General features: G+C 36.3%; 2 protein-coding genes across 3 annotated transcripts; both read left to right on the plus strand.

Moving 5' to 3' along the window:
• Positions 1-15,133: 15,133 nt before the first annotated feature.
• LOC147858636 (uncharacterized) lies at positions 15,134-19,474 on the plus strand. The gene is made up of 7 exons (XM_087326404.1): positions 15,134-15,716; positions 15,999-16,116; positions 16,250-16,338; positions 16,543-16,592; positions 16,769-16,854; positions 17,056-17,192; positions 18,107-19,474. The coding sequence occupies exons 1-7, from the start codon at positions 15,576-15,578 to the stop codon at positions 18,866-18,868; spliced, it is 1,383 nt and encodes a 460-aa protein (XP_087182530.1). The 5' UTR covers positions 15,134-15,575; the 3' UTR covers positions 18,869-19,474.
• Positions 19,475-21,330: 1,856 nt separating this feature from the next.
• Positions 21,331-24,919, plus strand: LOC147858637 (ras-related protein RABH1e-like). Of its 2 annotated transcripts, none has more exons than XM_087326210.1 (6): positions 21,331-21,708; positions 23,444-23,508; positions 23,980-24,068; positions 24,167-24,278; positions 24,368-24,458; positions 24,553-24,919. In XM_087326210.1, exons 1-6 carry the CDS (start codon positions 21,586-21,588, stop codon positions 24,700-24,702), a joined length of 630 nt encoding a protein of 209 aa, XP_087182336.1. In that variant the 5' UTR covers positions 21,331-21,585; the 3' UTR covers positions 24,703-24,919. The 2 variants fall into 2 exon arrangements, with proteins under 2 accessions (XP_087182336.1, XP_087182335.1); XM_087326209.1 differs by having other exon boundaries at positions 21,332-21,708; positions 23,444-23,514.
• The last annotated feature ends 1,494 nt before the right edge of the window (positions 24,920-26,413 follow it).

Below are 26,413 nucleotides of genomic sequence, written 5' to 3' on the forward strand. Positions count from 1 at the left end.
CAATCTCCAATATCTATAAAAGAGGAAACACCTCATCACAACTAAAGGAACCAACTTGGAAGCACAAGATCTCATGTGGTAGATGGCTGAGCAACTACCAATTTGCCACCAAAGCCTTCTAACTAAAATAGGTAGTAGATGGGGTTGAGCTTCATCTACTCCAAGTGGATCACAAGTTAGGCTTTAGGAAAGGAAGGAGGCTAACTTTTTGTATGTGGAAGGCACAACTAAGATGGAGGATATAAAACATGTGCACCATGAGGAGGGATGTAAAAAAAAAACACAGAGAGCGATCTGAGTAGAGTGATCGTGATGTCAGTGACTACGCCCATGAGGAGATCTCGTGAATCATCCTATGGCATCTGTCCTGTTGTGGATCTCATGATAGATTTCGCTCCTTCCTACGAGGTGGAACAGAGCGTGCAGGCGGAGATAGATCCGTTGCAACAACTCTCGGTTGTGGTTCATGTGGTGGATGGCCACCCAAATAGAAGCGATATCCACCATCTTCTTCAAGCGTGATTCCATGCTGATTTAGAAAGAATCCTCGATATTCAGCTACTAGGACGAAACTGCTATCACTTGGAATTTGCATCAGAGGAGATGGTTCAAAAGTTGTTATGGCTAGGTTGCGTACAAATTAGAGGCCTTTGGTTGCAATTCCTGCGGTAGTTTCTCGATTTCAATATAGATTTGCTTAATTCGGTTGGTACATAAGGTTTGCTTTTTCAATTATGTTTCCTTCCTTACCTAAACAATGGTGTCCTGCTTTAAAAAACATCGCATCTATGATTGGCCCGGTTCTTGATGATGGGGAAGAGATCGATAGATTTAATGCCAATCGAATGAGTTTGCCAATTGTTAGAGTTTTGGGATCAAGGGATTCCATTTTACCTTCCTTCATTAAACTTCTTGCGTTGAGTAAGAACACCAAGGGAAGAATTCAAAAGGTTGTATATTCGGGCCTTCCCAACCAATGTTTTTCATGTGGCGCAGTGGGTCATTTAGCTAAAGATTGTGAGGTTAAAAATGAAACTATTCAACATAAGAACCCAACCACGCAAGAGGATAGTTGGGTAAAGGTGAGAAGAGGTAAACATAGTTTTGCAAGTGTGGATGTATGCAAAAGAAATGGTTGCCTACGGGTAATAAGTTTATATTGCTTTCTATTCCGAATATGGAGAAGGAACAAAATCATCTGGAAGGTGAGGGGGATGGTCAATCCTCTGCTAATTTTGTCGAAGATGTTATTGTTAGGGATTTGCAATTAATCATGTTTGTATGTCATGATGATCCCCTACATCAGGATAATAATAAGGTAGCGGAGCAAAATCTCATTATCACTAACCTAGAGACTATAGAGGAGTCTCACTGGTTGGTGCCGAAGGCAATGGACTTGTAATCAGATGTTAGGATGCATTTAGAATTTAAAGGTTGTATAATGAGATCAAGAGCTAAGAGCATGGTTGTCATTGGTGGTAGTACATGTGTAAATCATGAGGAAGAACATACTCGATTGAGCATACATAAGTCCATTGTAAACAAATCCACTAATAATATGGTTGCTAAAGGCTTGAGAATTTTGACACAAGCATGTAAGCTGAAGAAACCTTCCAGGGAGAGTAAAAGTAAGGTTAAAAAACAATTATTATTAACATATGGATAATTTTGCAGTCCTATCATGGAATGTACAAGGATTAGGAGGTGCTTTATGTAGAAGAATCAAGGCTAGAATACGTAGGGAACTTCATAAATTTCAGGTTGGAAGTTGTGATTTGATTATGTTACAAGAACATCATTTAGATGCGAGTAAAATACACTCTTATGGTAATATGCTTCGTGGTGATTGGAGGTATTATTGGATTCTGGCATGTGGACAATCGGAGAATAAATGCGGTGTATGTATGATTCTTAGTGATAAATGGATGCAATTTGTTCTTCATTACCAACAAGTGGTGGAAGGAAGGGCTCATTATCTACTCCTTAAATTAATGATGTTGTTTGGGGTTTTTTGAACATTTATGCCCCAAATGATAGGGGTGCTCGTATGGGTTTTTGGACACAAATTATCCAATAATTGCCGCATGTTGATCATTGGTGCATGGACGGTGATTTTAATATGATTGAGGCCGCAGGGGATAGAGTGGGTTGTTCTAGTGTTGTTCTGATAGGCTCTATGATTGACGTCGTGGGAGAGCTTATGCTTCATGTTGAGGATACAAGATGCTTGGCACCTCCCCTCATTTCATAGACTTAGTGACTCATTACAATATTCTAGATCGGATAGGCGTCAATTAGGGGTTAATCTATCTCGGTTAGATAGGATATATGTAGATGATTATTTTAATGATATCGGAGGAGAAGTTGGGATTATTGGGGGTTCTCTATTTTCTAACCATGCTCCAGTGATTTTGAAGTTGCTTAGGATTAAAAAACATAGAAGGTTTTCCGCTAAAATTCATATATCCCTGTTTTTGAATGATATTTTTAGAAGTCAAGTTTTGGGTATATGGAATTATGAGATGGGAGCTCAACTATCTAAAGTTTCTAAGGTACAAAAGGCTTTATATTTAATTGTTGAATTTTTTAAGGATAAAGCGTTGTTGCAATTACAAGAGGCCAAACAAAAGATGCTAGCTTCTAGGCGGACGATTATTGCTCTTCAAAAACTACAGGAGAATAACCTACGGGCTATGTGGGTTGAAGCTGAATTGCATCGAACACTTGCTGAGATGCAACAAATTGAGGATGTTATAGCTCAACACAAATTTTGTGCATCCTCAACGAATTGGTCTCATCTCGCAGATAAGGTTAATGCTGATTTTTTTCGTGCAAATAAAATTGGCCATACTAAGAATGTAATGAGGCAATTAGAGAGTGAGGATGGATCATTAACATCAGATGATGTTGAAATGAGGAGAATTGCCTCAGACTGTTATAAAGCTTTGCTAATTAGGCAATCATTTACGCATGAGCAAGTGGCCTTAAGATCTACATTATGGTGTGTGATGAAGAAGAAAGTTAATCTTTCTATGGCTAATGAATTAGTTGAACCTTTTAATGTTCATGAGGTGTATGCTGCAATTACGGCCTTAGGTAAGAATGTATGTCCTGGCATCGATGGTTTTCCTCCTGAATTTTTTCTTTGCTATTGGGATCACATTGGAATCAGTGTAACTGAAGCCTTACAAGAGGTTTTTACTTTGGGTGATATGCCTTCTCAATGGAATGCAGGGTTAATTTTTTTTATTCCTAAATTGGAGGGGGTAGTAGTTGACATTAAGAAGTGGCGGCTGATAACTATTTTGAATACTATCTATAGGATTTATTCTAAAGGCCTTGCTTTACGTATGCAACCTTTATTAAATGATATTATTCGTAAATCGCAAATGGGTTTTATGCAATAGCGTTCTATTTTTTATAATATTTTCATGTTCTGGGAGCTTACAGCTTTGACAAAAGAGAAGGATGTTGACCTAGTGGTGTTATTGTTGGACTTTGAAAAGCCATACGATAGAGTTGATTGGTCTTTCCTTGAGGAAGTTATGTTACAACTAAGATTTCCAATGGCTTGGGTAGTGGCGGTAAGAGCCTTATATAAGAATGCGACTAGCTCCGTATATGTGACGGGAGAAGTTGATGGTCCCTTCTCTATTTCAAGGTCGGTTAGGCAATGATGTCCATTGGCCCCTTTCCTATACTTATTAATAGATGAGTCTTTTCATGTGTATTTTAATAATCACGCCTTAAGAATTAAACAGTTGCAATGGGGATTCGATTATAAGCAAGTGCTTGATAATGAATTTGTTGATGATAAAGCTTTATATGTGGATGGGGAGGAACAGAATTTGCGTAATGTTCAATGTGTGGTGTAAGAATTTTGTGAGCTATTCGGTGTTGTTATAAATTGGAATAAATCCATTGGAATCAAAATGAAGAATAATAGAGTTTCACATTGGTTGCCCCATCCGGATTTTCATTGGCTTCAACATGGGAGGTCAATACGATATCTTTGTTGTCAAATTGGTGTTGGCATTACTCATGATCAACTTATTTCCCCCTTGTTGATGTCATTGTAGAGGAAATTGTTGTTTTGGTCTTCGAGACATTTATCATTGGCTAGAAGAATTGTAATTGCTAATCAAGTGCTTCTGTCTTCGATGTGGTATATCCTCTCATCTTGGTTGTTTTCAATATCTGTTCTCTCTCAGGTACAGAGGCTTGTCCACAATTTCTTATGGGGTGCATCTTATGTAAATGCAAGATCTAAAGGTGCGTGGAAAGTAATAATATCTCCTCCTCACGAGGGCAGATTAGGGTTGATAGACTCAATGTTACAATGTAGAGCATTACTTAGGAAATTTGTTGCGAGAAGTATGTTGCCAGGGAATGAACCATGGAAGTTGATAGACCCAATGTTACAATGTAGAGCATTACTTGGGAAATTTCTTGCGAGAAGTATGTTCCCAGGGAATGAACCATGGAAGTTGATAGACCTAATGTTACAATGTAGAGCATTACTTCGGAAATTTGTTGCGAGAAGTATGCTGCCAGGGAATGAACCATGGAAGTTGATAGACCCAATGTTATAATGTAGAGCATTACTTGGGAAATTTGTTGCGAGAAGTATGTTGCCAGGGAATGAACCATGGAAGTTGATAGACCCAATGTTACAATGTAGAGCTTACAATGTAGAGCATTACTTGGGAAATTTGTTGCGAGAAGTATGTTGTCAGGGAATGAACCATGGAAGTTGCTACTTCATGAACGTATGAAGGAATTGGTTCCATGTAGAGGTGGACATTGGAAGCGAAATGTGAGGTGGTGGTTTGTGCATGAGGATATGCCTTTGACTTCTACTTTCACTTCTAATAAAAAATTTAACTCTTTGTTAAGAGCTTAGAAAAGTTTGTTGCCTAATCTTGTGCATGAACATCCTATATGGGAGGACGAGTGGAAAAGGCAACCAATTTGTTGGAACCCCTTGATTAAGGATGATTATGGTAATATGTTGGGAAGAAGGACAAGATTAAATTGGGCGGCGGTTGATGAGGCATTTGCAGCTAATGTTGGTACTTGGTTAACCTTTAATTAATCCTCTAGGGATGTTAAGGAACAAGTTTTGAAATCAATAAGAGGTGGTACGTTAATGTTCCAAGCGATAAGTAACGCTTGTAATAGGATTTTGCCTTCTTCTTTTAATTCAAACCATGTATGGTACGGGGCATTCTCTTCTTTTAATGTCTTGATTGGAGCAAGAGCCTATACATCTAATGAATCCTTCTTAGCATATATAACAGTTTCAGAGGGAAAATTGCAATTGGTCTCTATGGAGGATGATCTTCTCAATTTAGTGGAATGGAAACCTATTAGGGTGGTAGCAAAAACAGGGAAAGTATGTATTATTGATCCCCATCTTGAAAAAGTAAACCCTTGCTGGGATATTTGGGTTTGTGATAGTAAGCCCTTATTAGAGTTAGAGTGGGATCCGACGGAATGGTGGTGGAGAGATGCTAATGGTAAGATGGTTTCTTTCTTTGACTACTCCATAAAATTAGGTAGGGAATTCCAACGAAGGAGGAATGTAGTTATGCCAGCTGCAGCTAAGGTATGGTTAAATAATAATATTCCTATGCATTCAGTATTGGCATTTTGAAATGGTTGTGGACTCTCTACAGATTCATCGCAAAATCATTACATTTAGATGGTTATATGTTCACTACGCACTTCCAGTCTTGGAATGAATGCATAGGGAAGAGGGAACCAAAACTTCCTCTTTTTGTGGGCTTCACTTGGAATCAATGCAACATGTCTTATGGAATTGTATGGCCACATGTTCTGTTTGCAAACGTATGTTGCGCCTCATTGATGTTGCATATGGACCTAATGTGATTACATAGGGAAATGTCTTTTGGGTGGACGTAAATGTGGATAAGCATAATTATGAAAGGGAAAAGATATTATTTACCCTTCAAACTAGGGGAAGGCAAGTTAAGGACATACCATACTCAGTATGGGCTACGATATCATTGATGGTTCTATGGAATATTTGGATAGATCGACGCAAAAATGTGTTTCAGCAAATAAAGCAAATATCTTGTTCATTGTGTGAAGGAAATTTGGTCGATGCTTCTCTCAATTTTAAAAGGTCAATATGACTCCTTCACAGGTAATGAAGATATGATTTTTATGAAACAACAATCCTTTAAAGGCAAATGGAAGGATTTGTTAGTTTTTGTGGAGAGAAATGACAAAATGAATTGGCAATATGTACCCCCGCGATGGTTGTTTCCTCCATAGGTGGATGTTGGTGTCAAGTATGACATAATGGGGATATCTTACCCGCCACTACATTGTATTATTATATGTGTTGTATATCCTTTTTGGATTGGTATTGGAAAATATGGTGTAGTTTAAATTAAAAAATTAAAAAATAGCATGTGCACCATGAGATGGCATGGACATGAGCAATGAGCTTTGTCATCTTGTGTCCAAAATGGAATTGGCCCCAAAGATGCTCATGTCAAGTCTATTGCTAAAAAATGATGAAGCATCAACTATTACTCCCATGATAAGTTACGAAGTTGATGCACCCATGTTACCCCCTTTAATACAAAGCTCACCCACATTGTCCCACGAATATGATTGGCCATAAAGATGTTGAGACTATTGCTCAAAAATGTCATTTGACATAAAGATGCTCAAGTTGAGACTATTGCTCAAAAATGATGAGCCATCAAGTATTCCTCCCATGATAAGTTCAAAAGTTGATCCACCCATGCTAACCCCCTTAATACAAACCTCACTCCCGAGTCCCACCAATGTTGAACAAAGTCATAAAAGATGAAATCATCCCATCCCACACATCGTTGAGCTCTCGCCCCCATCTTAGCTTCACACCTGCTATTTGTCGATGCTTGGAATTTGTTGTGACACAAGGCATATATGTGAAACAACTTATCTCTACATATACTTAGCAATGTCAAAGAAATCGTGGAAAATCGTGGTAACCCTTGTCAACATTATATATTTACAATTCTTTAAATGATAGTATGATATAATGAAGTTTTGTTGTGGAATCAAAGAAATTTGGTCCATTCATGTGTATATCTAAATGAAGGTTCTAAAATAGTGTGTAATTTTATTGTATGGTCTAAATCCTATTAGAATAAAATTGTGTTAAAATTATGTGTGCGAATGTAATTTACATTGACAATGCTATCTACAATCTATTAATTTGGAAGAAAAGCCAGTTGTATTGATTCAGAGCTAAAAAGTTAAACATTCAAATTTCGACCCACAAGAACAAACACCACGCATGACAACTCTACTTATGACATAAGTAGAAGACGATAGTTAAATTTAGAATAATGTAGAATTCAAAATGTATCCATGAGATAAGTGGGGAGGTAAGAATTCTAGTTAGATTTAGTGTAGTGTCGAATTCAAAATGTCCCTTGAAATAAGTGGAGAGTTAGAAATCCAGTTAAATTTAGAAAAATGTTGCCTTGAAGTCAGTAGAGGATTCTAGTTAGAACTCTAGTTAAATTTAGAGTGGTGTAGAAATCCCAAGATACCCTTGCATTAACAAATCATAGTTAGAACTCCAATTGAATTTAGAGTGTTGTAGACTCCCAAGCATTATTATCGTTTCATCGATAGAGAACACTAGAGAGTGGGGAGCCTAGAGAGGCCTTAGCCAATTAGTTTGAGACATGTGAACTTGATCCAAAATGGGTTGATCCCCAAATGCACAAAATGGAGATTATATGACAAATCACATTACCAAGTTCCAACTATGATAGAGATCAATTATAGCGATGTTATTAAAATATGCTTATGTTTATAGAATCTCAAAAACTATGCGTGGCCAAGCTCTATGCACCTAATCATGTGAAATTTAAGGTTAAGTGCATCATTAAAGTATCAAAACCAATAAGTTGAGATTATGGATTTTAGTTTCTAGTAATTAAGGAACAAGGTTTTTTACTTGTTATTTGTAGTATGCACGTGACATATACCTCTTATATGATTCTCTGTTTGATAAATGAGCAATCATGGAGAACTTACTTAGTTGAAAAATAAATTAGAATATGTAAGAAAAACATGCTCCATGATTTCTATTTCTATCTCCCTTATTCATTAATTACCATTGCATTAAAGGCCAATGATATTCATTATGCCTCTTTATATTGCATTATGGAAAAGAAAACAGAATTGTCACTCTTGTAAAGCTATTTTTGAGGCATAAGCTATTGGTGGGAATGAACTCAAATTAATATTCTAAAATATCTTTATATTGAAAACACAACATCAAACTCATGAGACTTTAAAAGCATTTTTAGAAGCAAACCATTGGTGTGAATGAACTCAAACTAAATGCGTGAAGCATTTCTATGATAGAAACACAAACCAAACTCAATGTCCCACTTAATGTTTTCAAGCATAAAAAGACTATTGTTATAGTGTCATGCTTGTTAGAGTATTGTTCTCAAATACATGTTCTATGTAATGTATGACTTTATATGCCTTAAAATAACATTTAATATAGTCAAGAGAACAAAATAGATATCATGATCAGGGGTTAACTTTTTAGAAACTCTCTTCGAGATCAAAGTTTAGAGTCAACGAAATGGATGGCAATTGTACTATTATTTCCCTAGAACAAGCGCAAAAGTAATTGGTCTACAAAATTTCCATGAAAATGGCAAGTTGTCATTATTAAAGCTATGACAAGGAAATCCAAAACTTTACTTAGACCAATGAAGTCATTATTCTTGATAAAGATGTGTAATCTCATCTTAATCAATTGATGGCACAGTTTGAAATTTAGATATGTGCTTGCACTTCACTTTTTCATCATAACTTGGCGTTGCCAAATTGAGTTATGTTTTTATAGATGCCTTCGAAGTAGCGGGGTAAGAAACGTTTTGGTGACACAAGTTGGTCTATTACCTTCATAAATAAGGACTAGTTGCTTTATAGGTATCAAGAAGACATTAGGTTAAAGGATATTATGCCCATGAAAACGCAAGTTTGAATTTAATGCCCCTTCGAACCTTATCGACAATCTAAACATTAGATGGTTATCATGAATTTTTGGACTTATCATGCTTGTCAGGATCAAGTCAAACGACACGTATATTTACAAAGATGCAATCCCTATTTTGAATTTACCATGATTTTGAGAGAAACGAAAAAATGTTATTGGTTTCATATTATTTGATATATATATTGTAATAGGAACAAGAAAACTTGATGAATAATGGTGAGATAATTGTGCTTGTTGAAAGTCAAACATGCATTTAGAATATGTTGGAATGCACGTTTTATTATTGAATCACGTTGCTTAACTTTTCTAATACACACACTAACTTTGTAACATAGATCTCGAAAGTGAAACTTTCAAGTTTTATAGACAAAACATTTTAAGCCTTTTTTAGCTCATAAGCAAAGAAGTTGGTGCATGTCAATCAATTTAAAACCCATTATGCATTTCTTATAACATTATTTATGAGTTGGCTTTGATATTTTTATCCCATGACCAATCACTTTTAGGTTGAAGGTTGTGCATATGGAAATGTTAAACATCAAACTTCGAAACAAGGTAGAAAACTAGTTGAAATTAATTGATGCATGTATTAAGGTTCAAGTCAGGGTGACTCAATCAATGGGTTCACATGTTATTAACGCTTAACAATTGCAACATTGTAGATTATTTGGGACATCTTATAATAAGATTGGTGTTTAATGAAATGAGATTAGTATCATTGTCTACTAGGAATCTCTCTCTTTCGCATGCAAACAACAACAATATCTTATTAACTTGTATTGCATACTTTAATTTAGTTCCTATTGTGGCTAGGAGGTGATATTGTTGATGCACGTGCATTGTCCATATCAAAATTTATCCCCGATGACGGTGATTTCACTCATTATGGATGCATAAAATGATTCCACTAATGCCTCCACCTTCATTGAGAAGCTATAGAAAAAACCATTATTAAATTCAGTATGTTTTCATGTTCCAAGCCTGTGTATGTTGTAAATTCTAGGATCACCAATGTTTAGATTCCAAATACTCTAAAGAAAACATATGTGTGATGTGTCAACATGTTGCAATTTGTATCTCAAGAGCAACCTATACATGATGATGCCCACAATAATCAATTGTCTAGATATCTTGTTAACCCTCATGACATGATAATTTCTAGGCTCATAAGCAAAGAAGTTGATAATTTTTCTAAAGCCACCATGTTGCCCCTCACTCATACAAAATCTATTGTTACCACGAGGTATTTTGATTAGTTTTGTAAAATTAAGGGTATTTGGATCATTTTAGTAAGCGTACGGTAGTTTAATAAATGTCTAAGAACTTAGAGCCATTTTGACGTTTTCACAAATTTAGATATTGTTAAGAAACATTATAGTTCAATGTGATAAAAAAACATAACCAAATGAAGAAATTGTCAAAGGAATCAATTTAAAATGAGTGGATACGCTCCTAAGTGATATTGACTTCTTTCGACAAACTATTTGGGAATCATAAGAGATCTTTAGAGATACAATTGCATATCCAAATCCAACTTTCTAGAAAAAAGCAACTACAAACTACAAGAAGGAATAGGAAACTATTTACAACTACAGAAAACCATGTCCTAGGATTGTGAATGTTTCAATTTGCACGTTAATCATATGACAATATTAGGAAATTTAAGGTGACATTTATCAAAGTTATGTTAAATGCATGGAAACTAGTTCAATGTGAAATGAATCCACAGTGATCTAGCCGATGAATCAATTTGCTTTGTTTATTTTACTACAATGTATCTTCTTTTAAATCAAGCCAACAAAAAAACTAACCAATTGGAAGGTCAAAATAGATGACTTAGATGGACATAAAAGTTAGTTTGATCAACGGGGGAACTTATTTATGGAACATACATGCAAAAACATTCAATTTTGTAGTAAAATACAATTTAGCACAAGAATACTATAATACGGAAGGTTTTCATTTGTCACATTCTACATTTCTCATGAGAGGTGCCAATATGATCGATGCGAGTGTGTACAGTTTATCAAGCACTTTTATCTTTATTGAAGATAAGACCCCCATCAATCTACAATATATGAGGAAAAGGGCCATGCATGAATAGTAGCCCCCAAAGGTAGGATACTATACAATAATTTTGTGAGCGTCCTCGATGCTTGGAATGAATAGAATTAACATTAACATGGATCCAACCATTATGCTATTTGCGAGGACATTCTTGACAATATCTTTTTGACTTTGGATCAATGGTAATATGTAAAAAAGACGAACACAAAATCTACAAATTCAAATTCGTACGTGACAAATTGTATGGTTTTGGTTACAACAGCTATGTGTGGACTTTGAGGAAAGGTTTGAGAAAATAATAATTCTAAGTCCATTCAAATGTAGTACTTTATCTTCGCCTTCTTCTTTTCTTGATCCTCCACTATCATATGCATGTGTGAGTTTTCAAAAAAAATGTTATTAAAGTTATGCATATGCAAGTGCTTTTTTCATAGTGACATGTTGACCTATGGTGTGGATCAGGGAAAGGTCTACAATGGAATGTAGAAAAGAAAACACCAATGAACCATGTAGAGAGAGGTTCCACATTCTTCAACCTCCACAAAGGAGATACATACACTCAAACAATAAAACACAGAGCAAACACTTAACCACAATTTATTTTCACCCTAGTTAAAAATGATGACTTGGGTTAATGTTGAAATTTATTTTGCAATGATGTGATTTAGATGGCTATGGAAGTTTCGCATTCCTAGAGACAGATTAGGCCAAAATATAGAGGAGAGATATGGACTATTTATCAGGCTTTAGTTATCATAGGCTCCATGGCATAAAGGAAGAGAATCCACACAAAGGAGTACAACGCATGTGAATACAAAGGCCATATGCCACTTCATGTTTTTATAAGCATGTGTGCATGTTCATTAAATAACCTAAGTTTAGTTTTATTCTTATTGGGTCATTGAAGAAGACATGCATAACATCATCCCTAGAAACAAGATTATGATGTTAAAATGTCTACATCATTGAATGACTACAGTCGACAACATTATTGCACGTCCAAGATCTTGTTTGATGAATTTTTATTGATTTGCCATCGGTGGACATTGGATGATGGGAACGTGCCATTCACATGTGAGAGCAACAACATAATATATTAGACTTGTGATGGCGAGGATTTTAAAGGTCCAATATTTTTGTTGAAGGGGGGTCAATTTGATCAAACTAATATTGCATTGTTTTTAGGATAATTAGTCTAATAATAGATTGAGCTCTCGATTGTAACTAAAAATCAATGTCTATCGATTTCAAAAGAGGGTTGTTTTCATAGGAGATATTGCAAACCATACATAAATGTACAATGCTCGCTAATGTAACACAATTACTAATTACATCATTCTTAACTATGTGGACACTTGGTTGTGCATCCCTCCCTGTTGGAGTCTTTAGTTAAAACCTAGGTTGTTGAAAACTTAAGTAAATCTCACCTCATTTGTTGGTCACTCCATGTTTCAAGGTATTGTTGATTCTCATGGTAAACCAAGTTTAATTCAACATTTTGTTCAAATTATAGACACATGGACTAAAATGTCTATGTGTGCCACCATTGGACACAAGAGAAAGTGTTCCGAGCTCTTTTACGACACTTGGAAAAAGAATACTTAAGCGAAAAAAGCAAGGGAGTGTACCACGGTGGTTGAAAAACCTAGAACTTTTTAGCTTGACATTGGGGCCTATCACCCACAAGCTAGTTAAGTTAGCATTGAACTTTTTTATTACCTTTATTTATTTGTTTGTTTGAACCTTAGGCAATAGAATCAATCCGGCAAAAGTAAATTATGCAAGCAAAAGAGTTTGGTCATACATCTTACAATTAACGCGTGTCACGTTGAGCCTCAGGGTCATGTATGGCTTGTGAAAGGCCATGGAAATATGTGAAGGAGATCGAGCGTACTTAGGAAGGAGGGGGTGGGTGAAAATGTTTTTTTTCGGGTCGTGTGACACATTGGGAGGCTAGTCGCAAAAGAGCCTAAAAGGAAGTGCGCATGTATCGAGGGGGAAGGGGGGGGGTGCTGCAATGTGCATGGGACGACGAGGATATATATAAACACAAGAAGCTACCGGGGGTGTGTGTTGTGTGGTTTTCTGTGACAATGCGCAAAGGTGATGTCTGAGGGGATGAGTGAGGCGCATGCATGCATGCATGGCGACAAAAAGACGAGGGAGCGTAGTGTAGGCATGGGGGGTTATATATATGGGCATGGGCAAGGTGTGTGCGCGTGGGACGACGAGAACCCGTGGAATGATGGGCAAATCATTGCAAGTTTGCATGGATGGGGTGGTGGGAAATGGGTGACCAATGCCCAACGCTCAATGTATGCATATATGCATGCATGCATGCATGCGACAGAGCCTTGGGTTTGAAGAAAAGCACAAAACACTTTTCGAAAAACAGAAAAGAAGAGAGAGGGAGAGAGAGAGAGAGAGAGAGAGCAAAAGTGCAATGATGAAGATAGGCAAGAAGGAAGGGGACACGTGAATGAGAGAGAGAGAGAGAGAGAGAGAGAGAGAGAGAGAGAGAGAGAACATGGGTGACAGGAGGCCGTTTCACACGCTCTAGGCCCCTGGCCCTGGCCCTGGCCTAGGGAGGAGAGTGGAGAGACCCAACGGCACCATGACCACACACCCCCCCCCCCCCCACACTTACACTTACTTACACACACACACATCACAGAGCTATGGCGGCCACATCTACCAACGCCTGCACACACACATACATGTACCATACACGCCGACATCCCATTCAGTACCATACATCTGTCTCTGCACATTTTATTATATGCACCCATGGGCCATCATCACATAGCATAGCATAACATAGCATACATATACACATAGGATAGATAGCATATGCCATAGACGTGCATGCATGCATGCATGCATGTGCGCGCGCGCGTCTATGCTATATATCTATCTATCTATCTATCTATGGGCCTGCCAAAAACAGTGCAAAAATTTGATTTAAATATATGTCATATATATCTATCTAATATATATAATATTATTATCATGAGCGTAAGTGTATGTACTTGGTTTTCTGTTTTGTTGTTGTTGTTGTTGTTGTTTTGTGTTCCTGGATTTAATTATCCCAAAAAAATCCATCAATCAAATTGATTTTTCTATTTAATTCTTGCCAAATTGCAATACTTTTGTTCCTTGTTTTTTTTGACACAGCCTTCCATGCTGATTCTTTTTTGGTTTTATTACTTTGATTTAATGTTTTGGTTTTGTTTTTTTTCACCTGGCCCATTCAAATCCCCTCCCCCCACCTCTCCACCTCTCTCTCCAAATTTATCAATCCATCCATCCATGTATGGCATGGCATGGCATGGCATGACATCCATCCATCCATCCATCATATATGAATGGCATGGTATGGCATGGCATGGCATGGCATCCATCCATTCATTGCAGTAACATCTAATAATGAATGGCATGAACAGAACAGAACAGAACACTCTCAATTTATGTATATCATATTTATATGCACATGTCTCCTTTTGTTTCCATATATAGTAAGACAGAGAGTGGGGTAGAGGGCTCTCCAAAATTATGCTCAATCAATGCTCTCTTTCTCTCTCTCATCTTCCTTCTGATGATCATTGATAGTGTGCCTGTGTAAAAAATAAATAAAAGCATAGCCAGTAAGGAAAAATGTCATGGTTATAATTGGTAAAACGAATGAAATATGAAGGAAAAGGAAGGAATTAGGGCTGGGGTTGTTTTCCTTCTTCTTCTTCTTCTTCTGGCTATGGTTATGGTGTGTGTGGTCCAGCAATCAATCAATCCTACCCATCATTTATTTTAGCTGTTATAAACACCCTTCCCCACTTTCTCTCTCTCTCTCTCTCTCTCTCTCCCTCCAAATACATATGAAATTTCATGAACAAAACGCAGAGAAGGCTCTTCTTTTCAATTTTATCCTCTGTTCTTGTTTGTTTGCTCTGTTTTCATACATATCCTCTCTGTTGCTCTCTCTCCCTAATCTTGCAGTTCCCCCCTTCATTCACCCTTTTCTTATATCAGCCTATGCTTGTCTAGCTCCTTTCTGCTGGGTTAATTTAATTGAATATACTGCATGTAGATAGCTCTAACATCCTGATGAGAATTGCATACAGCCTTTCTAATTACACTGTATATTTCTTCCATATACAATGCCACTCGGAAGCAGTATGGTAAACCTAATATTACTCTAGGATTACTTTACAATTATGACATAAGTGTCTCTTTGATCTCCCCTGCCAATACAATACATACACACATGCATAACTCACTATTATAATAGTGTCAGAAATACATAGATCAGCCTCTGGCGATAACTTATACCCAAAATCATCAACAGTTCAGCGATCATCAACACATATTCCATGCTAATACATCCAATTCTTCCCAATATTATTAGCAGCAGTAATATTGCTATTATTAGTAGAAGAATAAATACTCTGGTATAATAGCTATGGTGAGGTCTTTCATATTATTAGGGAGCAGCAGGAGGAGTTCCACAAGCTGTGTGAGCACAGAGCAGCTTGTGAATGAGAAGGTGAAAGAAGTGTTGCAAGTCGTAAGAAGGAAAGGACCGCCTCTCACAGCTAAACAAGTGAGGAAAAAAAAAGGATGAAGAAAACCCTAATAAATTAATATAAGTAATTATAAGCATAATATCAGATTCATTCATGGACTGGGATAATTGGACTTAAATCATCTCTAATTATTTCTCCATACATTATATGCAACTTATGTGTACATGTCTCAATGTGGTATAACTTAAATTGCCGCAGCAGCAGTTCTTGATGTGAAGCATTCTTTCAATTTGAGTTTTGCAATCTTGGAATTATATCGACGAATTCTGAAATGGATTTATATGTTTCTTGTGATTTAGGTTGAGTTTTGCAATGAGGCTTGCATTGTGAGGTTCTTGAAAGCCAAAGGAAGCCATGTGAAGAGAGCTGCAAAGCAGCTCAGAGCAACTCTTACATGGAGAGCTATGCTTGATGTTGGTACTAAAGTCTAATCTTCTCCCAAAAGCAAATTAGTATATACATTCTTTTATATAAGCCACAATCTATCATAATGGATTATCTTCCAACTGTTTTGTACTGAGTATTGTATCGTGTTTGTTATATGCTATAGATTACCTTACAGCTGATGAATTCTCAGCAGAGCTAGCCTCTGGAAATGCATTTGTAGCAGGACAAGATGAAGAAGGAAGACCTGTTGTGGTAATAATTCTATACATATATATAGTTTTTTGTTCAGTGTAATTTACAAAATGGATTATTGTAACTACATCTAATCCTCTCTTTAACTAGTCCTTGATCATTTATATAATGCCATTGTGCTCGTTCTTTTAGCATTTCTATCATAAACCACACACACTTATAATGAGTTAATTCTGAGCTTTAATGGCGGTTATATTTAAACAGATTGTGAAGCTCAAACCTGAAAGCCTTTCAAGCCACGAAGCTCAAAAACAGTGAGTCACTCATGACTTAGTAATCTGGGAGAGCACAAAACCCTAAACTTTAAGTCATGAATGAGTCCCTTCATCATAAGTAATGGGTTCTCGATTCAGAATCAATAAGTATGTGTTGTAATGCTATTCTTTAATCAGTAGTTCCTAATGTTATGGGTCCATTTAATGTTCCTCAGGTTTCTTCGATACTTTGCCTTCACCATGGAGGTGGCCATGTCCTGCTCCACAACACAACCTGAGTGTATACTCATTCTTGATGCATGTAAGCACTTACTGCATAGACAAAATAATGGTGTGAATTATATATAGCTCATGACCTAAAACATTTCCTTACTCTTGCATCTCTTTTCCTACTGACCATTCCTTTCTTTCTTAATTAATGAACAATCTTATGCTGATTTGTACATTAATGAATCCTGTGATCTTGTTCTAATGTTTTTGCTTTTGTTGTTTGTAAAAAAAGCTTATCTGAAGAGAGGTTCTTCTCCATCCCTATCAGCTGTGGCCCAGCTCTTGAAAGTGATTGGTGAGCATTACCCTGAGAGGTTAGCAAGGGCCTTCATTGTGGATGCCCCATCAATGTTCCATCTCTTTTGGAAGGTAAAATTCTATCTTTGTCCATGAAAACAGAATGTTAGCAATGCCCTAAACAATAATATCTCATGACTTTTTGCTTCCTATAACACTACCATCACACAATCAGAACCCTTTTTTTGTGTGCTATACACAATGATTCCCATTCTAGAATGACCTAACATTAGAGATGGGATGACCGTGTCTCGACTTATCATGACTTGAGTGATGATCATGTCTTCATGTTATCTTGGGTTGATAGATAGAAGTCTTGGGTCTTCATGTCTTGGGTTGATAGAGAGAAGTCTTGGGTCTTCACGTCTTGGGTTGATAGAGAGAAGTCTTGGGTCTTCATGTCTTGGGTTGATAGATAGAAATCTTGGGCCTTCATGTCTTGGGTTGATAGAGAGAAGTATTGGGTTGATGGATAGAAATCTTGGGCCATCTCTTGTCTTTGAATGAGGCAAAATGTGGGCTCTTCCCCACATGGGCAAACATTGTGCACAAATGAGGGGAAACTAGTGGGCTCCTTCCCCCATGACCAGGCTATGGGAAAATGTCACCACATCACATTGGGAAAATGTTAGTGGGTATGGAAAGTGGGCTCTTTCACAAATGGTGAAATGCCTTGGATATTGAAGGAAAGTGGGCTCTAAATCACCACATCGGGGAACTTGTGTTTATATGAATCGAGGGAAAGTAGGCTAATGTGTTAATGGATATGGAGGGAGAATGAGCTCTTTCCCCCCATGGGGAAGCAACTTGTGATGAAAAAGGGGTCATTTTGCCACTTTGGGAAACATTGGAAAAGTGGTGGAAATAATGTATGTGAATATTGAGGGAACAGAGGAATGTCCATGGAGTTGCCATATTACGAGGAACATAAATTTCCATGGATTTATCTTTGTGTCTCTAACCACATTGACCTTTTTCTTTTGTAGGGAATGGGTAAATTTCTCGATTTGAAGATGCGGGAGAAGTTAAGGTTTGTTTATTCAAGACACTACATCAACACAACATCAACTATTTCTAGTAGTAGTAGTGTGGCCTCAGCAGCCGCAAACCATCTCATGCGAGCAGTGAGGTCCTATTCAAATAGATCATTATGGGCCGAATCACACCACTCATACCCTCACATCGTAAGTGATGAAGAAGATGATGAAGGATCCGAACTCGAAGACGTTATTAATATCATCAAACATAAGGAAAAGCTTGATGCGAAAGCTCGACGACAATCCACACTCTCTACTACAAGTGCCTCTCTTCTTTGTGATAAAGGCCATACAAGGTCCCTCTCATTTGCATCCATGAATGTATTGTCAAGGAAAGGAGCTTTAGAAACTCTAGAGTTCCGGAGCTTTCGAGCCGACACACAACCAAAGCAAAGAGTAATGATCAACGAAGAAGGAAGTAGTAGAAGATGGACAGGAGATCTCATAGATCATTATGATTCTAGTGCTTGTATCCGTAACCAAGATCACCTCAACAATACGAAGAAGAGCCTTGAGCTATTTAGGCCATATTATAATGCCTTCCTACTTCGACCTTATAATGAAGCTTCGTATAGAGCCTATATGAAACCACCCTTAGCTGGACTCATCTCCATCCTCTCTTCTGATCTCAAGGTTAGGCAACCAAGCTTCTCACTATCACACATGAACCCAAGTTGCACCATGGAGGCCATGCTTATGAACCACCTTTGACATTGTTTCCATAAGGTCCATTGATTTTTGGGACTCTTCATATATAGCTCTATAGATAGGTGTATGGAAGGCTATCATCGTGAATCACCTCTAACTTTGGTTGATAGGTATAGTGTAACTAACTACATAGCTAGGTGTAGATGTACACATTGCACACACAGACACACTCACTCACAAACTAACCCACGTTTTTCATCAAAAAATGTGTACACACTATACCTAGCTAACCCATGGTGGTGGTTGGTGTTCATCTTAACGTGTTCCTCTCAAACACAACTCTTATATTATATCATATGATCGCGAGATTCAATGGCCGAGGTGGGACATTTTCAATGTTATAATATGAGTATGGTTATCTACATGAGATCAAATGGTCCCTTCATTCCATAGATTCTCCTTACCACATCTTCAGTTACTCCAAGTTTGTATGTTGGAAAAAAAGATTTATAGGTTATTTTCACTCCACATAGGTATGTACTAACCTTAATAGTGTTGTTATCTCTCTCGGTTATCATACCTCTTACCAGTGATGCTTAATTAACAGTATATCTAGTGTATCCTTGATTGTGTTTTTAATATACCAACCACCAATGCTTACATCAACAATATATTTGAGTGTATCATTGTTTTCATTTTAATCTCAATTATCATACATCAATTCCCAATGCTTACATTAACAATACATATTTCGTATCATTGTTTGCATAGTTAATTGTCTCATATTTCTATGTGATTATATTAAATATATATTTTTTGAGTTTTGGAGTAACATGGACAAGGATTGGTTGAAGGTTTGAAGAGTAAAAAGCTCCTATAAAATTTCCAACCTTACATGTGATTGAATCTCTTGAAGGAAAAAGATTGAAAGGAAACATAATATGGCCACCACATTGTGTTCCAACATCATCTTAAACTACAATTGGGGTGAGTGAGCCAAGGATTCACTTTTCCTTGATGGTTGGTTTCTCTTTCCTTTCTATAGATTGGCAATGCCACAATCATTGGTGTCTTTTGGAACTTTCAAATTGAATTCTCAATATTCTATGATGTTATTCATCACTTGGCCAAAGAGGACTTTTCCATGGCCAACACTTAAGAAAAGAAAATTGAGGATATCCTAAGATTGAAATAGACATCTACGTTCATGAGGGTGAATATACCTACTACCAACATTGATTATAAAAGGCATTCAATAATGAAACTTGCATGAGTTTTCAAGCAAGAAACTTGCAACTGAATTTTATCTAAATCGAACATACTTGTGTAATACTCTCGAAGTGAAAATTGCATGAGTTTGCAAGAGAGAAACTTGTGTCATGAATGTTCATCTAGAGCTAACATGATACCAATTATATTGATAAAAAATAAAGCATTCGTTAAATGTTATTGATCTCTATAAGTGAGAGTTGCGTGATTTCAAGAATGTGCAAGTGGAACCAATGCTGACCGGAAAGCACGAAGAGGCCTCGATTTTAAAAATAAAAATGGGGAACCAAATACGACAAATAAAAATGAGCCTCAGATATGTCTCTAGAAGGATGGCGTTACATGCACCCAACCCAACGTTACATTCGTTGCAATTAATCAAGTTACGTTGCAACAAACACGATGCTTTTTTCCGGTGCACCACATATGCAATCACCACAAGCATGCTTTTTCTAGGTCTAGCACTAGCAAAGTGGGCCACCACAAGGGAGAGTGTGTGTGAGGAAACCGGAGGGCGATATGATTGATTTCTTTTGTCCGTAAAATCAAGCAATATATGTATATTACGATGATGTGTCAGATAAGGTGGACCAATGCCGCACACCTCTGTTACTCTCTTTGGGAGGCATCCGCCCTATATAAATTGTACATACATACATACATATACATTTGTATACATACAAACATACAAACACAATACATATACATTTGCATACATACAAACACAATACATATACATTTGCATACATACAAACATACAAACACAATACATATACATTTGCATAAAATCAAGCAATATATGTATATTACGATGATGTGTCAGATAAGGTGGACCAATGCCGCACACCTCTGTTACTCTCTTTGGGAGGCATCCGCCCTATATAAATTGTACATACATACATACATATACATTTGTATACATACAAACATACAAACACAATACATATACATTTGCATACATACAAACACAATACATATACATTTGCATACATACATACATATAGATTTGCATACATACAAAATACATATTACATACTGATACAAACATACGAACACAATAAATATACATTTGCATACATACATACATACATACATACATACATACATACAAAATCCAAAGGTCTCTCTCTCTCAATTCAAAATTTGCGACGCCTCAGAACTTACAAGAAGGAAAACTCCGACAAAATAATAGTAATAATTATTAATAAACAAAGAAAAACATAAAACTAAATTATATTTTCCATCGCTTGTGCAGAGCTCTCTGCAGCGATGGTGACGGGGCCAGGCCCAGGGCTCTGGCTCTGGCTATGGCTCTCGCTCTTTCTTTCTCTCTTCCTTCTTATCGTCCTTCCCTGTTTAACTAATCCAAGTTTCACCTCTGCTTGCCATCTCTTACAGAGATCGATACACATTCGCACATACATATCATCGACGTCTTCGTTTCTTTTTCTTCATCGTCATCTTCATCTTCATCAACATCTTCTTCTTCTTGTTCATCACCATCGCATGCCATGGTCACTACCTCTGTCTCGCCCTTGGCGAAATACAAGCTCGTGTTTCTTGGTGATCAATCCGTAGGGAAAACCAGCATCATCACCAGGTTCATGTATGACAAATTCGACAATACCTACCAGGTTCATTTTTTCATCAGCATCTGATAATTCTTTTCGATTATTGATTCTCAATCTTATAATATTGATCTAGATCTTAATAAATCATATTGACTGATTAAGGAGCTCACTGTTTCTTCCAGCTGATTGAAGGATCATCAGCTGTGATGATGATTTCATAAATTCATTCAATTTAATTGGAAAGTTTCTTGTTGATTGATCTGGCGAATTCATTTCAGTTCAAATTTCTGTCATTCAGGAATATTCCTGGTTTATCGAAGTGACAAATTCATCTCAGTTCTATTTCTGTCTCTATGGTTCGGTGTTTCTTGTTGATTTAATGAGGGACTGGGGTGAATTCGTTCAGTTCCACTTCAGTGTGCATTGATTCTCTGAGTGTTTTTTGTTTATCAAAGGATCAAACGTGATGCATTCATTCCTTTGTTACTTCCGGGAATATTGATTTCTGTGGATGGAAAGATCAAATGAGATGAATCTTTATCAGTCTTTGTAACTGCTGGGAATATTTAAACTGGTTGATAGAAGCACGGTTAAATATATTGAATTCATTACAGTCTTAGTTACATCATTATCCTATTAAGCATAATTTCAGGTGAAGTGTATTTAACATGACAGTTATCAATTTGGTTTATGGGCAGTTTCATTAGATATATGATTAGGCAATCAATTTAAGGTCTTTAACCTTGAATCACATAATGATCTGTGGATCTAAACTTTGTTTTTTTCTGATAGTAAGACCAACATAATAAGTCATCACTAATGTGCAAGAACCTCAGCAGTCTCTAATGCAACTAATATGAGATTGATCAAAATTCTGTTGGAAAACTTGAAAGAAATCTAAAAATTTATTGTAAATGAACTAGGCTTGCGAGAAATTTTTAATCTATATACTCACATCTCCATATAAAATAAGAATTGGAGACATATCAAACTGTTTTCTGTATGCCAATATCTGTGCCTGATCATCAGAATCTCATATTCAAGGTCTACTTCTTGTAATAAAGTTCTAATAGATGTGAACTCGCAGTTGCATGGCAAAGAATTCATCGTCCTCTTCATATGAGTGGGTCTATGCTTCAACACACCATGATCTTGACTCTACATGGAGACTAGGGTGAGCATATGGTTTACATGCACCCTAGGATCTCTCAATTATTTTTATTTGGCGATGTCCCCTTAGTCACACGGAATGCTAGAGCATAATACTGAACATTGATTTCAAAAGTGAAAAATTTAGATCTGGCTGACAGACCTGATGATGGATGCCTAGTACGCTGAACATACAAGGATGAATGTATGATTGGACGTCTCATCTTTCGGAAAATTGTCGACTTGACTGCTCTAGGCCATTATATACAGCAAATCTAGTTAAAACAACCAACTCGTCTGATTCTCTTAGCATATCAACAGTATTTGATGCTGGTACAGTGCTCAATAAAATGTGATGGTGATGCACCTGATGACTGATTAACCTTAATGTTTGAAATGTACCTGATGTCTGATAATGTTCCTGAGGATAAAACCTCCATTCCCTTAGTGAAGACTACCGGATGTATATAGAGTTGTTGATCTTGATCAGCCTCAATAACAGTTTTGTTGATCTACTAATTGAATTTCAATGGCTATTTCTCTTCTTTTTTTTATTCTCTCAGTAATTATATGGTATTCTTCATTACTTGTTACATATTTTTACTCTGCCATCCATAGATTTATCTATGCTCTGTAATTTTGTGAGCAGGCAACAATTGGTATTGATTTCTTATCAAAAACCATGTATCTAGAAGATCGAACAGTTCGGTTACAGTTATGGTAATTTCATCTGGACTCTTATTTTTGAGAAATATCTTAAAGTGCTACCTTTAAAAGTAGAAATTTGGATTCATCTCCTTCGTGAAGTCTCTCCATTATGAACTTCATGTCGGTAAAGCTTTCTTTAGGTCTATCTGTTATTCAATGATTGTAAAGACTAGAGAGTATAGTTCTGTGGAATGGAATACATTAGGCAAGATATCTATATGTGTGTGTTAGAAAGAGAGAGAATTATACACCAAATACGATAATATTAGCAACATGGAGCAAGATTGCAATAATATTGAATATGCAATAATCAACATTTGATAGAAGAGAGGAGACTCGACTTATTGTGCTTCCTTTTGGTCATTCATAATCATAATTTTCATCCTCATCCAACTATGCATTTTCATTTTTGTCGAAAAGGTCTTTTTCATTCAGTTGAGTTTTAACTTGTGGTGTGACAAATCATTGATTCACCAGGGATACTGCAGGTCAAGAACGATTCCGTAGTTTAATACCAAGTTATATACGGGATTCATCTGTTGCGGTGGTGGTTTATGATGTTGCAAGTAGGTGCCTAAATTTTTTTCTAGAATCTATCTAAATTTTCTGTATGTAGACTTTCAGAGGTGGATATACCAGTCCTAGGTGTTAAATGTTTTGGCAGATAGAGTCTCTTTTCTGAATACTGGCAGATGGATAGAGGAAGTGCGAACGGAAAGAGGTCGTGATGTCATTATTGTTCTGGTTGGAAACAAAACAGATCTGGTTGATAAAAGGTTATACAAATTCTAAAGTATGTTTGATGTTTCAATAATCATAATATCTAATAAGTCCTCAGCATCTGGTGTGTTGATGAACTTATCAGGCAAGTATCTGTAGAAGAAGGGGAGATGAAAGCAAAGGAAATTGGTGTTATGTTTATAGAGACAAGTGCAAAAGCTGGATTTAACATCAAGGTTTCATAGTCTCAATGTTCTCTTATTGGTTTGATTAGAAAATGATACTTGTATACGTAATAGGGTGCTGATCATTGATGGGTTGGTTATTTAGGCATTGTTTCGTAAGATTTCAGCAGCATTACCAGGTATGGAGCTACTATCCTCAGCTAAGCAAGTTGGTTTAGTTGATGTGAAGCTGAACCCTATTGATAATGCAACTTTAGAAGGAGAAAACAAGAAAGCTTCAATTTGTGCATGCTAAATATATGTGAAATTGTATACTGATATAGCCACCACACATGCCCTTATCGAGGCCATTTCAATACATGTCTTTTTGGGGGCTACTTCAACATATAGCGTGGAAACTTCACAAAACAGTTAAATAATATGCATGTGCAAATATTCCAGATTGAGAATTGAGATGATTGTAAATCCAAATTGTGCTCTTATTTATTTTAAGAAATATTTATTCGCATAAATTGTTATATTGTTTATATGTATGTGTTGAGAGGTTTTCTTGTATTCTTAAGCCCAAGGTGTATATACCCATTAGCAAATGATATTAAAATTATATTCTTTGATTTGTAAGGTCAATGAAATTTTCCTTAATCTGAAATTGATTACCAAAGGAGAGTATTACATTTAGCAAGTGGTTTGTGCCATTGTGAATTCCTCACCTCAAACATAACTTTTACAACTTTAAGTACGTAATATATTTCGCTGTGATTTGAAGTTGGAAGTCTTAGTGTTCATCTTGTTATCATAACATGCTTTGATATAGGTCTTTATCGCAATAATGGCAGACAATCGCAAGTGATCATCGTCCAAAATGACATTGAGAATGCTATGATTGTTTATTAGAGTGCTAAGGATGCCACGATATTGTTTTCAATCCCCTCTTATCCAAAATAGATATATAAAACCATATTCTTTGAACAAGTTTATTGATGTTCATGATTTCAAAACGAAAAACAGGATTTCTTTTTTAATAACAAATGATCTCTTGGCAATTTTGAGGCTTGACCTTGCAACTGTAGTTAGTGAACCTCTAATTATGAATTATGTTAGATTGAATTGGTGGGAGAACATATGCAAATGTATCATTGAAACTTGGTAATGTTGTTTTACAATTAACCATATATAAATAAATTAGAATATGCTTGTTGTAGCAAACAACTCCAATTCCAATCTAATATACTTCTTGTAAGATTTTTATCACCATATAAGAGAGTTTCTTATGTTACATGCAAATAAAGGCAATGTTTTTGTGTTGAGAGACAATGTCTTGCTTTTCTATTTATTTATTGATATAGATGTGTTTTGTCCAACATTTTATCTTCCTCATGTCAACACTTTATTTAAGATCCTTGTGAACCTAAGGCCAAGGGGATAGATCAAACATATTTTTTGTGGATAATAAGTAACTTAAGTGACATACAATCATATGTATATTAAGAAAAAAATCTTTACATACAAATGGTTTGGCATAGGCATGGTGCCACAATCCTTTTCGGATACTCTTTGGTCCAAGATTTTGAGCCTTACCTATTGCTTTGTCCTCTTGCAACAAACCATTTAGAGCCACAGTACATTCAAAATACGAAAAACTCCAATTCCACAAAAAACACCTTTCATTTGGAGGCACCTTGCTCTCATAGGAGTTACCTATATTTCGCAACACCTTAAATGATTTAACTTGCCATGAGAACCTCACCATTGTGATTTCATCTCCATTCTTGTGGTAATGTTTGAAAAGCTATGCATTTAGACCTTTTCTCAATCTATTTGCAATAACTATTGCGAAATATATCCAATAGATTCAATGTCTTTCCAATTCTCTAAAAGTAATGAAGATAACCAAATTTTAAAAAATTGAGAATTCAATCAAATTGTGTTAGATTTTCTCATGACAATACTCAAAAATCTAGAAACTAACATTTGCTCTTGAGACCTTCATAGCACTACACGAAACT

The sequence above is a fragment of the Azolla caroliniana genome, unplaced genomic scaffold (assembly GCF_043228905.1).
Source record: "Azolla caroliniana isolate FFs.n. ecotype wild unplaced genomic scaffold, voAzoCaro1.0.p SCAF_10, whole genome shotgun sequence".
Taxonomy (NCBI): domain Eukaryota; kingdom Viridiplantae; phylum Streptophyta; class Polypodiopsida; order Salviniales; family Salviniaceae; genus Azolla; species Azolla caroliniana.

Bases quoted from the DNA above. Each gene is read 5' to 3' on its own strand.
- LOC147858636 (XM_087326404.1), top strand. From the start codon at position 15,576: ATGGTGAGGTCTTTCATATTATTAGGGAGCAGCAGGAGGAGTTCCACA. The intron at 16,117-16,249 runs GTACTAAAGTCT...TATATGCTATAG, and splicing joins GAGAGCTATGCTTGATGTTG to ATTACCTTACAGCTGATGAA. The intron at 16,593-16,768 runs GTGAGTCACTCA...AATGTTCCTCAG, and splicing joins AGCCACGAAGCTCAAAAACA to GTTTCTTCGATACTTTGCCT.
- LOC147858637 (XM_087326209.1), top strand. From the start codon at position 21,586: ATGGTCACTACCTCTGTCTCGCCCTTGGCGAAATACAAGCTCGTGTTT. The intron at 23,515-23,979 runs GTAATTTCATCT...TTGATTCACCAG, and splicing joins ACAGTTCGGTTACAGTTATG to GGATACTGCAGGTCAAGAAC. The intron at 24,459-24,552 runs GTTTCATAGTCT...TTGGTTATTTAG, and splicing joins AAGCTGGATTTAACATCAAG to GCATTGTTTCGTAAGATTTC.